General features: G+C 39.5%; 1 protein-coding gene across 4 annotated transcripts in view; it reads right to left on the minus strand.

Moving 5' to 3' along the window:
• trps1 (trichorhinophalangeal syndrome I) overlaps positions 1-13,860 on the minus strand; it is a 191,632-nt gene extending 177,772 nt beyond the window's left edge. The window contains exons 1-2 of one of the 4 annotated variants that reach the window (XM_036971846.1): positions 13,563-13,860; positions 7,916-8,159 (exon numbers count right to left, since the gene is read on the minus strand). In XM_036971846.1, coding sequence (XP_036827741.1) covers positions 7,916-7,928 — 13 coding nt within the window. In that variant the 5' untranslated portion in view covers positions 7,929-8,159; positions 13,563-13,860. Of the gene's footprint in view, positions 1-7,915; positions 8,229-8,457; positions 9,202-13,259; positions 13,372-13,562 lie in introns of those variants that run through there. The other 3 variants (XM_036971843.1, XM_036971845.1, XM_036971844.1) reach the window with 3 other exon arrangements.
• Between the last annotated feature and the right edge of the window lie 3,223 nt (positions 13,861-17,083).

Here is a 17,083-nt window from a genome sequence, read left to right on the forward strand (position 1 = left end):
AAAGACCTTCTCTCACCAGGGGCTCTGTGTACTGTATGCTGGGGGAAAGACCTTCTCTCACCAAGGGCTCTGTGTACTGTATGCTGGGGGAAAGACCTTCTCTCACCAGGGGCTCTGTGTACTGTATGATGGGGGAAATACCTTCTATCACCAGTGGCTCTGTGTACTGTATGCTGGGGGAAAGACCTTCTCTCACCAGGGGCTCTGTGTACTGTATGATGGGGGAAAGACCTTCTATCACCAGTGGCTCTGTGTACTGTATGCTGGGGGAAGACATTCTCTCAACAGGGGCTATGTGTACTGTATGCTGGGGAAAGACCTTCTCTCAACAAGGGCTATGTGTACTGTATGATGGGGGAAAGACCTTCTCTCAACAGGGGCTATGTGTACTGTATGCTGGGGGAAAGCAAACGCTGACACCGTCCTGTCAGCACCCTCTTCACACTCCACTGTAAGCAAATTCCCTTAAAAGCAGATCGGAGTCTGATAAAACCACCAGGCAGCCCACCCTGAACAGTGTACACACACACTGAACTCAGCCATGTTTCACAAAGCTCCACGCTCGTTATCAAGATAAGGGAGTGTGCTGGTCATTTAAGGCTGGGACTGGGGCTGAGGGTGCATTGCATTAGGCTGGGGGTGGACTGGAAGAAGAGAATGTCTTGTACTATCTCAGAATTCTTTCCAGCCCCAGTGACAGCCTTGCTCCTCGTCTACAGGGCCAACTGTCCACTTAAACCTTCTGTTCAGTCGCAGCCTCCACTGGCACAGCCCAGGCTCCCTGTACTAAGAGGGGCTTTAGCTGAGTTTTGGCTTGTCCCAGGCAACTTTTAGTCAACTCCTGGATGTATAAATAAGAACAATATCAGATAAGTCTCGCAGGAAGTCTATAAACATTTACATTTTCTTTCAAGTGCTGTTTATGGATATTTTATCTCCTATCTGGGAAGTTAAGAACATGGTGAAAAGAGGTCCCAGGCAGGAAGATACGGGGCGGACAGTGAATCAAAACGCGCCGGGTCTGACAGCGACCACGGCCCGTTGACCATAATAGGTGCTGAGTGGGTCTGGTGGAACGGCTGCAGACCCACTCTCTGTCTGGTCCACAGGAATGCCTGAAGAGTTATGGGACGGTACCAGGGCTGACGAGAGGGGGGTGGAGCGTGGGAGAGATAAAGAGTTGAGCTACCAAACGTATGTCTCTTATGACAGGATACCGACAGCAACCAGAGCAGGGTTCTGGCAGGGAGAAAGGCTAGAGGGAGGAAGGGCTTAGAGGTTTCTATATGGGTTCTGTCGAGGCAAGGGGACCGTCTCCTTTCCTGCCAGAAAGTCAATAGTAAACTACTAAAAGAGTCTGCTCTATATTAGGAGAACAAAGCTTCTTCGATACACAAAGAGCATCGTCGTATTCACAATCCAAATATAAAAGTTGGTAACTATTTTGTTTCACTATGAAGTTCGATTAAGCTTTGTACTGTAACTCCTTATCCGGATGGTAAGCCAACAACCATCACCAACACAAATATAACACATATACTACACAGCCAAAAGTATGTGGACACCTGTTTGTCGAACATCTCATTTCAAAATTATGGGCATTAATATGGAGTTGGTCCCCCCCTTGCTGCTATAACAGCCTCCACTCTTCTGGGAAGGCTTTCCACTAGATGTTGGAACATTTTTATTTATTTATTTTATTTTTACCCCCTTTTCTCCCCAATTTCGTGGTATCCAATTGTTAGTAGTTACTATCTTGTCTCATCGCTATAACTCCCTTACGGGCACGGGAGAGACGAAGGCCGAAAGCCATGCGTCCTCCGAAACACAACCCAACCAAGCAGCACTGCTTCTTAGCACAACGCGCATCCAACCCGGAAGCCAGCCACACCAATGTGTCGGAGGAAACACCGTGCACCTGGCGACCTGGTTAGCGTGCACTGCGCCCGGTCCGCCACAGGAGTCACTAGTACGCGATGAGACAAGGATATCCCTACCGGCCAAATCCTCCCTAACCCGTACGACGCTAGGCCAATTGTGCGTCGCCCCACGGACCTCCCGGTCGCGGCCGAAAGGTGTCCGATGGGGTTGAGGTCAGGGCTCTGTGCAGGTCAGTCAAGTTCTTCCACACCGATCTAGACAAACCATTTCTATATGGACCTCGCTTCGTGCACGGGGGCATTGTCATGTTGAAGCAGAAAAGGTTCTTCCCCAAACTGTTGCCACAAAGTTGGAAGCACAGATTCATCTCGAATGCCATTGTATTCTGTTGCGTTAAGATTTCCCTTCACTGGAACTAAGGGGCCTAGGCCGAACCATGAAAAACATCCCCAGACCAGTATTCCTCCTTCATCAAACTTTACAGTTGGCACTATGCATTGGGACGGGTAGCATTCTTCTGGCCCTTTTTCTTCTCTCAAAATATTGGGTCAGTGAAACTGAAACAGTTCATCTCCTGAATGGCTGGAGGCAGCAAACTATGAACTAGCTATGATTTACAACCTGATAGCAAAATGTATTCAACTATTAGACTATTAATCATGCATTGACTGCATCCATTTAATTCTGCCAACAATGCCTTACTCTACGTAATGGAATTTTCAGTCAAATGTAACTTATTTTTAAAACATCTTATAAAGTTTGTTTTGAAGCATAAACTGCAAATGTTATATTTTAGAGCGATACTCTGATTATCTTTTTGTTTCATTTCTGCGAAGTAGTTCAAACGGTATCAGTTCTACTTTAATGTGGTTCTGGTATACATCAATCTGTGAGACTTCCCTGTGAGTTCTACAATGCACTTAAATACAGCTAAGGCCCATTGTCAAGGACAGTAACAGTGATACAACACACTGAGAAAACAGCGACAACGGAGAGTTCAGACTCCTGACTGATACACACTCCTCTGCTGGATAATAACCACTAACGTAAAGGGAGAGGACTCAGACGGCTTCTGAGTTTAGCAGCCACAGACAGACAGTGGACTGCCCTAGCATACTCAGAATAGTTTCTATCCTCTAAACCTTCAATAAGAAAAATAAATAAAGGCTTTTCAACCAGGTAGGCTATAGTCAAACGTAATGTTCGTCTTCCCCGATGTTGTAGCAACACCTACATTTGTGAATTGGCCTTTCTGTGGAGAGGAGGGGGTGAGGGTGGATTATTTGGAGTGTTTGGGAAAGCAACCCCATCAGGAAAGAGAGCGTTCACGGTTCTTAATTGCTTTGGCAAGTGAAGTGACTAGCCTTGGGTTGGGACGCATGTAAATGTAACTGCCCCAGGTCAGTATTTAACAAGTCAAATTTTCCCATCGGGCTACTACTGGCCGCAAGACACCCCAGTAGTGGCCAATGGGGGTGGCACACCTTGGTGGTCTGATCCTGGAGGATCCTGGGTAGTTATGGACAAGGAAGGAATGCAATCTCTGTCACTTGGTAACCTGAAATGGAGCCCCACCAATAGCCTGGCAACGTAGAATTACTCAACAATGTACAGTGGAGTTCTGGACTAGCAGCTCAATTTGTTCCTGGGCTGATCCTGACCAGACGACTCATATGTGTGAACAGTGTGGTTGGTACCATTTTGTCCGTTTTTGTGTATCTACAATTAGATGCAAAAAAAGGGCAAAGAAAAAACATTATTCAAGCTGACAAAGATGATGATGAAGAGGTTGATTAATGCAGCTCGGCTTTTAAAATAATCAACCTCTGAGTGTGTGGTGCATTTGACATTACCCTTTAATTTAATGGGTTTTGACTAAAGACGCTTTGTTTTTGCAGCTTCATTGTAGCGCCCGTCCCCCTTTTTCTTTGCCCCTTTTGGGGCCTTTTTTTCCACCACCATATGGTGCAGGCCTTGCGGAAATAATCCACTAAAAACAACAGGCAGGCCTGCACTTAACCATTTCTTCTTTAACGCCACAAGAGAATGAATCGCTCCTTTGTCTAGCATTCTGCAAATGATCCAGTATAATTTCTTGTTCTCAAACTAATTAGATTAGTTCAGCGGGGTTCAGGGTTATTGCAATAAGTTGCAGAGGAATGAGGGGTAGATGACGGCGTAATCAGCCACCAACGTTCAAACTTTCCTTCCTTAATGAGCAGGTTCACGCCACCCTTCTAGAACTCTAATGGCACTTTTCTTTCAGAAGACCTCATTTCAACCACAACCTCATGTGGGGTACAAGTCAGTGTTCTTGCTGATCATAATTGCCCCACTTGGTAATGTTAAACACCGCTGCGAAGTGACAGAGTGAAAAAGACGACCGACCAGAGTTTCAATTCCACTCAGCAATCAAAGAGATCATTATCTTGCTCTGCGTAACGATAAGCATCTTTTCGATACACTACATGTTCCAAGTTATACATGTATGATTTCCATCCTGTTCTGGGAAATAAGAAGCGGTCAAAAAGACTGTACGCCTCCAACAAAGAGCCAAGGACATCCAGAGCTCAGTTACCTTGCACTGTGTAGAAAAAAGACTATACCTAACAAGAATTTAAGTTTTTAAAAAATATAAATAGATTACTTGAAGGACAAATGGACTGAAATGGGGCAACATATACTTTAGGTTAAAGAGAAAGCTGTGGACATGAGAGAGCTACAGTAACTGGCAGGCATGGCATGAAAAAACCCGGCCCGCTGTGCCATAGAGTAGCAACAGCAGAACCAAGCCAACAAGAAATATTTATACAGACACCGGAAAACCATGAAAAATGTTCTTGTCTTTAGACTTTTAAATAAGCACTTATAGAATCATTTGGCACAGCGCGTCCTACAAACACGTTGGCACACCATATATCACTGAGGCTAGTTCCTACAGAAGCATTGCGCTGACGACTCACCTATTTCTTAATATAATTCACAAGGATTACAAAAATCAAGGCTGCATTTAATGAGCCTAGTATTTTTGCTCACCTCCAACAAAACTGTTATCAGAAAAGGGGTGAATTAGTTAAAACAACAGCTCATTTCTCAAGTTAAGGGCACATCTTCTTTATGTGAAACTTTTGTCCGTGTGAGTTCAGAATAGCTCTGAATAAAATGTGTGTGGTTGCGGAGCGTGGTTGGGTATTCACACTACTGGTCCTGTAAAATCGCCTGTGTGTTAGAACTGCAGTCAGTATTTGTGTCATTAATATCACATTAATATCATATAATACTTCAAATGTATACAAACATGACTGTAGGTCGCCTTGGATAACAGCGTCTGCTAAATGGAATATTTGATATATTATAATGATTTGCCTAATTAATATATATATATTTTGGAAATTGGAAATGATGCTGACAATTACATTGCTGGAAGCTACAATCTATCTGCAATATTAAAGCTGATCTGCCCACAAAAAAATAAATAATGATTAGCCTACTAAAACATATCACTACCTGGAACAAAAAAAAAGTAACAGGTCTCAGCACAGACATTGATCCGGATGATGGCTTCACACTCAGCACTCTGAATGGGCTCATATGACATGTCAAACAACATCCTCTATCCACCTCGCCCACATCTGATGTCCCACATTTAGGTCACGTAAATTAGAAGTACATCTAGATGCAATATTATAATGATATAATTGAAGACATTTAGCAGATGCCTTTATCCTAAGCGACTTACAGCGCATTCATTTTGCGAATGGACCCGGGAATCAAACCCACTACACTGGCATTGCAAGTGTAATACTCTACTAAATGAGCTACAAGCCCCTGACTTTATACAAACAGTTACCAAGGTTGGGCTTGTAGAGTTAGTGTAAATTAAAATTGAAATAAGAATTTAAAATAGGCGATATTGTAATTGTTTTTCTTTGGGGCTATGTTTTCTATGGCTGAGTTTAGTATGAGAATGAAATGTGAAATACATGGATCAAATGAATGCATGTTGGTTGTTAACAATAGCTCAGCTGTCTCTATGAAACACACTCCCTACCTCCCAGTAAGTGAAATCTTTGAGCTAAGCGCATTATAACACTGGCTCCTGTAACAGAGGTAATGGTGTTTCTTAAGTACAGAGACATTTTCAGTTTTGAGTAGTCTGGATGGAAAAGATAGCATATGTTAAACATTATACAAATCTGCTGAAATAGCAAGACTGTCATGAGAAAACCTTTCTGCAGCGTTTCTGCAGCGTTAACAAAGAAAATGTCTCGTAATAGCTGCTCATTATCAAGTGTTTAATATGCGTATCCAGACAGAGAGAGAATGTTCTACCATGGCACACTTTTTGAGATACAGCATTTGAGTTAGGCCACTGTCCAGAGGTCCAAACCCTCAACTATGTGTTCACTTTCCAAACATAATGAGATTATTTCATTTCTACGCTCGTTGCTTTTGCATTATTACTCTTAAGACTAAAGTCTGTGAGTACAATAGTGCAACGCACAGAAAATAACATAATACTTGATTTGGAAATAAACAGCCTAAATGGCTGAATTCTTCATGCGATTAAAAACAAAGATTGTAATTATTAAATAATGTTAATGTTGCAATACTGTATTGTACTTATCAGGAGTGATAAGGTGCAAGCATTGGCTAATGACAGGCACAAGGACACACTGTTGAATGGAAGACAAATTGAGCTGTTTAGAAAAATGACAGGTGTTGGTTCACTCACTAATTAGGCTCATCTCCATAATTAATTATTCCTCTGCAGGTTCACAGCAAAGGCAAAGCAGCACTCATGTTTCATCAGTCAATACCCTGAAATGCTGTTATCTATATGTACTGCCAGTAACTTTCTCCAACCTACCCTGCAAAATAACCTGAACTTTGTTTCTTAGTATGAATACATGTTAGGTATGAGTACGCTATAACAACACTGTATAAACCTACTTTATACTGTAGCAACAACCTCCTGTAACATTTTGTAAAGGATGATATCATGACAATACAAACAATAAGATGAAAAACGATTATTTGAACCATATAGACAAGAGCAGAGTGAACGGAGAATGTTAGACGACTGGGGAACCATGAGAATGTGTGTGGCCCAGGGAGAAAAAGAGTGATAAACAACATGAAGTAAATATAGACAACATGAAGTAAATATAGACAACATGAAGTAAATATAGACAACATGAAGTCAATATAGACAACATTAAGTCAATATAGACAACATTAAGTCAATATAGAAAACATTAAGTCAATATATAGACAACATTAAGTCAATATAGACAACATTAAGTCAATATAGACAACATTAAGTCAATATAGACAACATTAAGTCAATTTAGACAACATTAAGTCCATATAGACAACATTAAGTCAATATAGACAACATTAAGTCCATATAGACAACATTAAGTCAAAAGAGACAACATTAAGTCAATATAGACAACATTAAGTCAAAAAAGACAACATTAAGTCCATATAGACAACATTAAGTCAATTTAGACAACATTAAGTCCATATAGACAACATTAAGTCAATATAGACAACATTAAGTCCATATAGACAACATTAAGTCAAAAGAGACAACATTAAGTCAATATAGACAACATTAAGTCAAAAGAGACAACATTAAGTCTGTATAGACAACAGTCCACATAAGCTAAACGAATACAGATGGTAGTGACTTAAAACACCAGATCAAAATGCTGGAATATACCAAAGCTAAGAACATAAAAGTGTTTAAAATGAAAGAGCCGAACAATACAACTCCACTACAACGAGGATCAGGCAATAGTACTATAAAACATATTTTGAGAAACCCGCCTGGGACTTGGGTTCCGAAATTATAAAAATACAACATCACAATCCTAACCCTTTTGGGCCCATTCACTTTGGGCCTCTACTGACTTGCCACGATTTCAAGTTACGTGAAAATAAAACACCATTCACAATATTTACGCCTAATCGATGTATTACTCAAGTCACAGATAGCAGGACATAGAAGAATAGAGAGCATACATACCTCTGCCGAGCATTGGGTTAGCGCATTATCAGCACAGATTCCACAGGGATCCAGATATCAGAGTAGGAACAACATCCAGAGTCCTTGCCCTGGTTCTTGACTGAGGTATCCTTTATTCCACGTCCATGCCAGAGATGCATTTATTCCATTGTCTTTTCTTTGGTCTTGCTGTTGTTGTTGTTATTGTTGTTGGCAGGGTCTTTCTCAAGAGTTCTTAAAGGTTGTTCTCTTCTCCCACCTGTGTCTTCAGAGGAGATTACAGGTAATATCAGTCCTGGGTTCCACCACAGCACGAGTCACAATGCTTCTCTCTCTGCAATCACACACCGTTCAAAACGGAAAGAAAACTCACGTAAAAATCAAGGACGCACAAAAAAGCTAAATCAACACCATATGTTCTTTAAAGCCTAGATGTATCTAAAAACGTATCCCACAAATACACATCAAACATGCAAGTAGACCTCAAAAGTAGTATATCTTTTTTAAAGCTTGGAAGCTGGAACGAGTTAAAAAGTTTTAAAAGTTAGGAAGACCATACAGACCGACATCTTGCATTCCATGTGATTTCGAGAGAAAGAACAATGATCAGTAAAAACACAATTAACGACGTGGTCATTACAAATCAGAGTCAGTCCTGTGCCGTGTTAGCAGCAAGCAGCAGGCATCATCAAACTGCCGGTCTGTCGGACTCATGAATGAATAGGAGCTCTAGCGGTACGACAGGCCCTCTGGCAATCCAAATTGGAAACAGGAAAACAAACATTATCGGGGGAACACTATTTTCCCCCTTCTTCTCGACGAGTCATCCTGTCCAACCTGTCTGAGACAATGTAATGGCCTATGCTGTGCCCACTACAGCCGGCCTAGACCACACAGACGCAGAGAGGAACACTAAACCACAATGAGAGAAGAAGGAAAAACACTGAAAAATAATGGAGGAAAGAAAGAACACACACTGACAGACAGACACTTAGAAACGAGCTAACACATCATAAACTGAGAGGCAAAACTGACTCGTCAGTGTTCCAGAGAGGAGAGGGAACGGACCACGTTTTTAGCAGACTCTACTCCTAATCAATGGGTATATCTGTTTTTTGGTGATGGGTAGGGAATTTCTACACTGGCTATCCCCAAAGTGCACTATGGAAATCCTAAGATACAGTAAATAGACACACACACACTCTCTTTATAAGTATGGTGTAGAACAGAGGGTAGGGTACTCGTGTGTCTGGGGAAAATAAAGGGAAATTCCTGACCTAAACCTACACAAAATGTCTACCTGACACAGATAGCAGGACTCTTGATTTATCCCAAATATGAAACAGCAAGTGTCTAGTCCTACATCATTACACCTTGTAAACCACACCTCAAGCCACTGCTGCATACAGAGCCCATTGCAAGCCTTGCCTGACAACTCACCCTGCATTTAATTCCGCTGCTCTATTGATCACTACATAAATTCAGTCGGAAACTGCCATCCTAGAAGTCGTTTGTGTGACTTCAAATTTGATTAGTGCTATCCGGGATCCTTGGGACATCCCTACTCCTAAACCCTAACCTTAACTCCTACCCTTACCCTAACCTTAACCATAACCCTTACCTAACCCTCACCCTAACCTTAACCCTCCATTTCCCAAACAGGGACCTCAGGACCCCAACGGGTGCACGTTTTGGTTTTTGCCCTAACACTACACAGCTGATTCAAATGATCAAAGCTAGATAATTAGGTGATTCCCTCCCAGAAATCGTCTGGGAGGGGGGCAAATCCAGACTCATAGAAAAAATGTCAGTTGGCCAGAGCCATGTGGAGGTGTAGCCAGGCAAGTACAAGCCACCCCCATCCACATGGCTGGAGGGGACACATTGAGGAGCTTTTCCATTTGGGGGAACCTTTTTTTGTAGTTAAAGTACTGTCTTGCGTTAACAGGTGAACACATGGAAGAGCCCTATTAGCCTATAGAACAAAGCCTACGTTCTAGTCTTTTAGGGTTGTTGCTCAGAATATATGGACATTTGAGGGGGGAAAAAATCTGTTAAATACAACAGTTGTGTGAAAAACATGAACTGTCACTTCTTGCATCAGCAACTGACAGTGAGAAGGACTTTTTAAAACAAATCAAAAAAGAAAAGGTGGCTGTATCAAGAACTATTGCTTACACATACTCCTACCCTGGTTCCATTTCCCACACATCTGGGAAACAAACTCTTTTCTTACCAGGGTGAATCTAAGGTGCTATTAAAAGGTTTTAAGGCTACCATTTACTGCTGTCTGTCCTCTCTAAGTAAACTTTAGAATTACGTCAAATGGTTGAAGAAAATCAAAAGTTTCCTGCCTCTCCTGGTTGCATGTATCAAACCACCAGGGAATGTGTATAGCCATTTGCAAAAGCATTAAAATGTTTTTAACCCTAAAAGCACCAACATGTGTTTTGCTTAAACACACTAAATTAGTAATGATGGCAAAGCGTTGTGCTAGGTATATTTGAAATGTAAATGCAAAGAGCCACTGTCTGTCAAGCAGTAACACTTTTTATTTTATCAACCTTTTCTAACACAAGTAAGTGGTTCTAATTCTCAAACAAATAAGCATTTTTTTTAAGGGTTTCGAAATTCTAACAAAACGTACCCTTGTTGGCACTTTTGGGTTAAAGAGACATGCCATTGTGTTCCATAGACACCGACGTGAGAACATACATGTGAGTAGGCCTTTATTCCTGGTAAATCTAAGCTTCCTTTGTCTATTTAAGTGCATGGACATGAGGGGAGGGACCTACACAACCTGTTCGAGGGTCAAAAATGACTATACAGATGTCATACAGTATGTCTGATTTTCAGTTTCAATATCTTTTCATTGAGATACAACCACCTCCAGAAAAAGCCGAAACATTGCTGAATGGCAATGAAGGATGGCTGGGTCGACCAAACAAATCTAAACCTTAATGTATCACAATTGTACCTAATTTCTGTAGTAGCCTACGTGTCATATTACATGATCATCTTTGATGTCTACAATTTTACAAGGAGCTATGCACAGTTTTTATTTGCTCTTGGTTTCTCATGTCCTTTAGGATTTAAGACATTACCAGTTTCTATACTAAAAGTAACTTTCTTATTTTTTTCATGAGGCCTTAAAATATTTTATTTTTCATTAATAATTCATTATTAAGCAGCACCTACGTGGTGAATCTGGTACAAAGATACACTGCGAAGTGAAAGGCTGGCCTCACAGCGATTCCAAAAAATCTCCCTAAAAGTAGTTGTGCAAACTCTAAAGCCATGTATAACAAATGCAAACCCCCCACTGTTGCTTTCTAATACCAACGAGACCCAAATTCATCTGTCAGCCGTAAAGTTCCTAACTATACAAGAGTTGATCTATTGCATACCCCCCTCCAAAGAACTCACAGATGGGAACCCATTTACATTTCAAATATACCTAGCACAATTCAGCAGTCACTTCAAACAGCTCTTATCAAACTAACCATGTGGATCTTTCTCTCACTTTTGAAAGAAACACTCCCTGTATAGAGTACCACAGAATACACATGATAAGTCATTTTATTTTCCATAATCCTCTAATAAAAGCAAAAGTAAAAAATCTTAGAAAATTAGGCTAGAGTGGCTGCTAACATCAATGGATTTTGTGACAAAATATTGTACCTAATTAATTAACGGTTTACCAAGTGCTTCACGTATCAGATGTAATACATACAAGGCTGCAGTGAGGACAAAGTCAACTTTTAGAAGTGGATTTTTTGCAACCAGATGTTTTGATGCATATTATTTATAATAAATACTCTTTATGCGTGTGTGTTAACACTATTAAGGCAGAAATAATGTGTCTATAAGACATACAGGTGTCCAAATAACTAAACTATTGTTAAACACAGAGTGTTGTTGAGACTATGTTTCAGCTTAACCTTTCTCCCCTCTGAATGATGAAAAGCATTTCTTTGCTTTGGCCACATCATTAACAAACTTTCACTGACAAGAAAGAGGGCTTTCATAGACAGAAGGTGTATCATTTCCAGACCCATGTTGGCGTGTAGGAAGGTTGGTTTCACAGTTTACAGGAAAGCGTATGAGTCCTCTACTGGAACCAACAGGGGAATTTTGTGTCATAACAATGTAACTACAAACAAGAGCCTAAGTGAAGTTGAAAATCGGGTGATTTAGAGTTGTGCTCATAGATGATCTTAGATCTTACCAACTGAAAAATAGTCAGTTTAGATAGACAGAAACATTGTCTAAATGTTAAACGTTATGCTTTGAAAAAGTCAATACCTTTAGGGGGTTACTATATACATGGTTATAATGTAACTATCAAGCAAACACACTGAGAATATGTAACCTTTTTACACTACCAGTAACAAAGTTGTACATGCCTCTGAAAGTAGCCCTTTGCACCAAGAGTAGAGGAGTAGATGACCAAAATATCTCACCTCCTCATAAAAGTAATGGGGCAGGTATAAGTAATAAGGCAGAATGAATTATATTATCTTTATAATGCTTGCAGCAAAACATAATGAAAAGCTATGTTGAGTTTCTGCAAAAGTGAACTGTTTCATCACGATGCCCAGTCATGCTGCTCTGAAAACTTTCTGAATTTCCACAGACACACACACTGCACCTCTGTGTCATCTCCTTTGAGATGTAGCCTAATCCCCTCCACATGGAAAATATATTTAAGACTTTTGAGAAATGACTGACTTTTTTTTGAGTAATTAACAAGTGATTGGTTATTGATAAAGTTACAAGCACGTTGTTACATTTCTTGTTTTGTAACAAAGTTAGTACATGACTTGAACATTCTAAAAACCAAAACTTAGAACTTCGTAGGTTCCGAATAACATGTGGAACGTTTAGAAAATAGGCTACTGGTGAAATCTTTTGGATGTGCATTTTATTGTAATTAGTTGAAATATTCTTCTGACCCAAGTGTGTTGTCATGCCTACGCATTTTCTTATCTTTGAGGAACATCACCGTTTACGGAAAGTTGAGTGGAAAACTTAACTCAGTTCTCGACATGAATGAATCATTAAACATCAAAATACACTTCAAAATATATACAAAGTTTCAGAAGCCGAAAAAAAACTGTACAACTTAACATACTCTCTACCGTGCTCTCTAATACGAACAATGAAAACAGAAATACGCGATGCGCCAAATAAAATCCTCGTCTTATTAGTGTGTTTGTGTGACTTAGATCACAGATATTCTCAAGACCATAACTATATTCTGTCTCCAACACCTATCCAGAATGCGTCGCGCCTTTACAAGAATGCTACAACATCTGAAATCTAATTAATAAATGAAATTGGAAGGGAAAAGTAAGCAACAAACCTACTGATCGGAACTCATGTTATTCTCCCTTGTCTCAATATTTACACCCTCTAATACGGCTACTGCTTCTACCAAGTAGCCCATTTCAATTTCTCACGCGTTTGACCCAACAAAACCTACATGCCATGTGAAATCCGAGAAGCCCTGCTGTTTTTTTTACAGCAAAGTAGCTCACTACTGATTCACGAAATCCCTTAGTTATTACATAACATTCTCTAAAAGCGATCCGCATTCTGGAACTACTGTAAATTCACATTGTTCGCCTCCGTACTCGTAACGTGCATTGATTCGCTTTGTCCTTACCTGTTGATTAAATTGCAATAGTCTTTGCAGTCTGAAAGATGGTGGAGCTTTGGCGTAAGCCATGAACCGTCTTTGTGCTGTTTGTTTGTTGATCTCGGGGTAGCCTACTATTTCTTTTTTGTTAGAGGGGATATAACATTTCGAATCTCGCCTGTGCACGTGGAATCAGGGTGACTGTGTATAATATTTAAAACGCCCGAGTCTGGATGGAAAAGGAGGGTTAGTTTGCAGTGATCCCAGTTCTTTATCAGAAATGTTATCGCTTGACAGGACCTCAGACTCCAAGCATTACGTCAGTTTCAAGACACCAACACTATTAATATCAAGAAGCCCTTGCGGAGGAAAGCGCCACCCCAGACCGGTCGTTCTTAAAGGGACAGATGCATCCCTGATCCTCACTACCAAGCTAGAACGCAATAATAACAAGTGAACAGTTTTTCCACTTCATCTTAATATTTGAAATGGCCTAATATTAATCGAATATGATCCCTATATTGATATATGGTAGGGCTTAATGTCGATTTAGTGTGAATATACGTATATTTAACAGAAAATCTGCTCTGATAAAAACCTAGACCTAGGTATTTCTGAATTATGTTATGGGTATATTTTATTGCTATGAAAGTTGGAAATCATGACATAAGTTGCAAAACTTTACTATTCTGTGTATGATAGACATTATTTTCTTTAGTCGAGAAATCATCACAATTCCAACAAATCACAAGACTGTGGTTATTGAAATGTCCAAGACTAAGTGTAGATGATATACATTTTTTCTAGACTGAAATTCAGATTTATACACTATGATAACCCAATTGATTTGACCCTTTAATCTCACAATGGCCTTACTGATGTCAGGGATAATATTAGGTTGTGCTGAGTTAATCTATTCTATTGAGTTTTATTCACCATTTCTTTTAAAAGTAGGGTATCAAAAAGATCCTACTGGCTGCTCGATATCTCATAATGTTAGCACTATTATAAGTGAAGAGTTTAAATTCTACCAGGGTTTAAGGGATAACATTTGGACTTTTTCTTCATAGAAAAAGTATCTCTAGCATGTTGCGTAAGCTTCTCATGCACACAAAAAGCCACACTTTAAGAAATATGAATATACCCCCATTATTGCCTCTTCATTAAAAACTCATGATCAATCAATCTAGTTTGTTCCAATAGACAGGGTTTCCATATCACCATAAATACTAACCCGAGGACTCCAGCATCTCTAGCAGCTTAATAGATCATAAGTAACGCTTTATTGAAAAGGAGATACAAAACAGTGTAAAGGTGGGATATCTGTCTAAATGTATACTACAGATGTGAAATGCACTTCATTACACTGAAATGCACTTTTTTACACTGAAATACACTTTTTTACACTGAAATTCACTTTTTTACACTTTTCCTCTCAGTGAAAAATATAATAGGGCACATCTGTTAAGAAATAACTAATGTAATTTAGTGCATAAAGTTAATTTTGTTTATAGATTGTAAATACAAAACTGGAATGCATACTAAGTTGCAAAGTGAAAATGAAGTTGCTGATGAAAGACACAAGGGACGTTTTGAGATAAATGATATGTGAATAATAGCAATAATAATAATAATAATAACGATAATAATACTACTACTAATGATAATAATAATTATGTTTTAAATACATTTACAAACACACTATAAAAGTTACGTAAGTTTCTTTCACTCTTTGAGTTATGCAACAAGCTTGTTTAAAAACAAAATCAAAGAAATGTATGAGTTTGGTTAGTAGCTCAAATCGCAAAAGAGAATGCAAACACCATATTCATATTTTATAGGATAGTCTCTAGCAAATGATTGACCATCCACATGATCAGAACTAAAGCATAATGCATCAGAACACCCAAATTGACTTCAAAAGTTATCCTCTTAATTCCTTCAAACAAGTTGAAATAGGACATATGTTGTTAAGGTACTCACTCTGAACCAATATAACTGTAAGCCTGAGGGAAGAAATAAAGAATAGATATACATTTCATTTTAAAGCTCAACAGTCTTCCCTCACAAGCTGTTGCTCTGTTTCACCACAGAGTGAGCAGTCCCTGGCAAAAACACTCCCAGGCATCGTTCAAGTTTTATTTAACACAAGCAGTCTTGAGGGAAAATCAGGTTTTAAACCGCATTTTGAAACTTTGAGCTTTTACCAAAGAAAGTAACATGTGCAGTGTGTGTGTGTGTGTGTGTGTGTGTGTGTGTGTGTGTGTGTGTGTGTGTGTGTGTGTGTGTGTGTGTGTGTGTGTGTGTGTGTGTGTGTGTGTGTGTGTGTGTGTGTGTGTGTGTGTGCGCGTGCGTGCGTGTGTGTGTGTGTGTGTGTGTGTAAGAATGTGTTGGTGAGAATGTGTGGGGTAATTGTGTGTAAAATCTTTGCCTGTGTGTGTACTTATGCGCAAACTCTTTTCAAAGTTTGTTCAATGTGTTTACAAAAGGGGATTCAAATTCAATCTTCTCATTGCGTGGTTTCAATTGTTCACATTGAAGGTGGAATATGGGTTTTCTAGGTTAGGAAACAATGGACGAGTTATACTGAAGAAATCACACAGCAGACTTTGCCTGACTCTTTCCACAGGCTTTCCATATTCCCCTCTTTTTTCCCTCTTCGGTTAAGACAGGGAATATGAGATGTGAGAACCCTTTTATATCAAGCAGTACTTATTGTCATTCTCACTGTACACTCATGTTTTTGTTGTTTTTTTGCGGTGGAAATTCATGAAGAAGGAATCTTTTGAAAAAAAGGCATCAAGATGTGTTTATTTTTTTATACAAAAATAAGATGGTCTAGTGTCAAAAGACAATGAAAACTATGTTCCTGTCGCCCCATGCTTCCTCAATACCATGCTCCTTATTATTACGTCTCATATACCGCACTCACACTCATAACATTTAACAGTTAAATTTTATACATTTACTTTGCAACAGTGCTAAAGAGACCAAGACATAAGAAAAACAAGACATTTCTGATTTGTTACTATCATCAACCAAATAGATGTCAAAGTACGTACAGATACTGTATTTTGTACAGTTGCCTATTTATAGTTTAGGTTATTACGTTATGTGAATCAAACAGATTCTGCGATGCAATACTTGGCTGGTCCCCTGTCACCTATTCCTGCCTGATAGTGTAGCGGTCATAGAAATATAATCCACCCATTATGCCATCGTTGACTTGAATGAGGAGGCCCGTTCTATGGATTCTATTTCTATGGTTGCAGTATTATCTTTCATCTGGCCATGCTGACTGACCCTTGACATCCTGGTGCAGTAATATTTAGAACTGGTAATGGGTGAGTGACCTTGTACCAAACAGCTTTTTGTAGCCTCACACTGTGATTCAATCACCTAATATATAAAAGCACAACCCAGCCTATGTCTACTGACTTCTATTTCAATACTGAGTTTTAAGCCTTCACTGTACCAGTATGGATCCATATACCTGCTACTGTCATTACATTTCATTTTAAACAACTTTGGCCAAACTGTGTGTTATT

This window comes from Oncorhynchus mykiss, chromosome 32 (assembly GCF_013265735.2).
Source record: "Oncorhynchus mykiss isolate Arlee chromosome 32, USDA_OmykA_1.1, whole genome shotgun sequence".
Classification (NCBI taxonomy): Eukaryota; Metazoa; Chordata; class Actinopteri; order Salmoniformes; family Salmonidae; genus Oncorhynchus; species Oncorhynchus mykiss.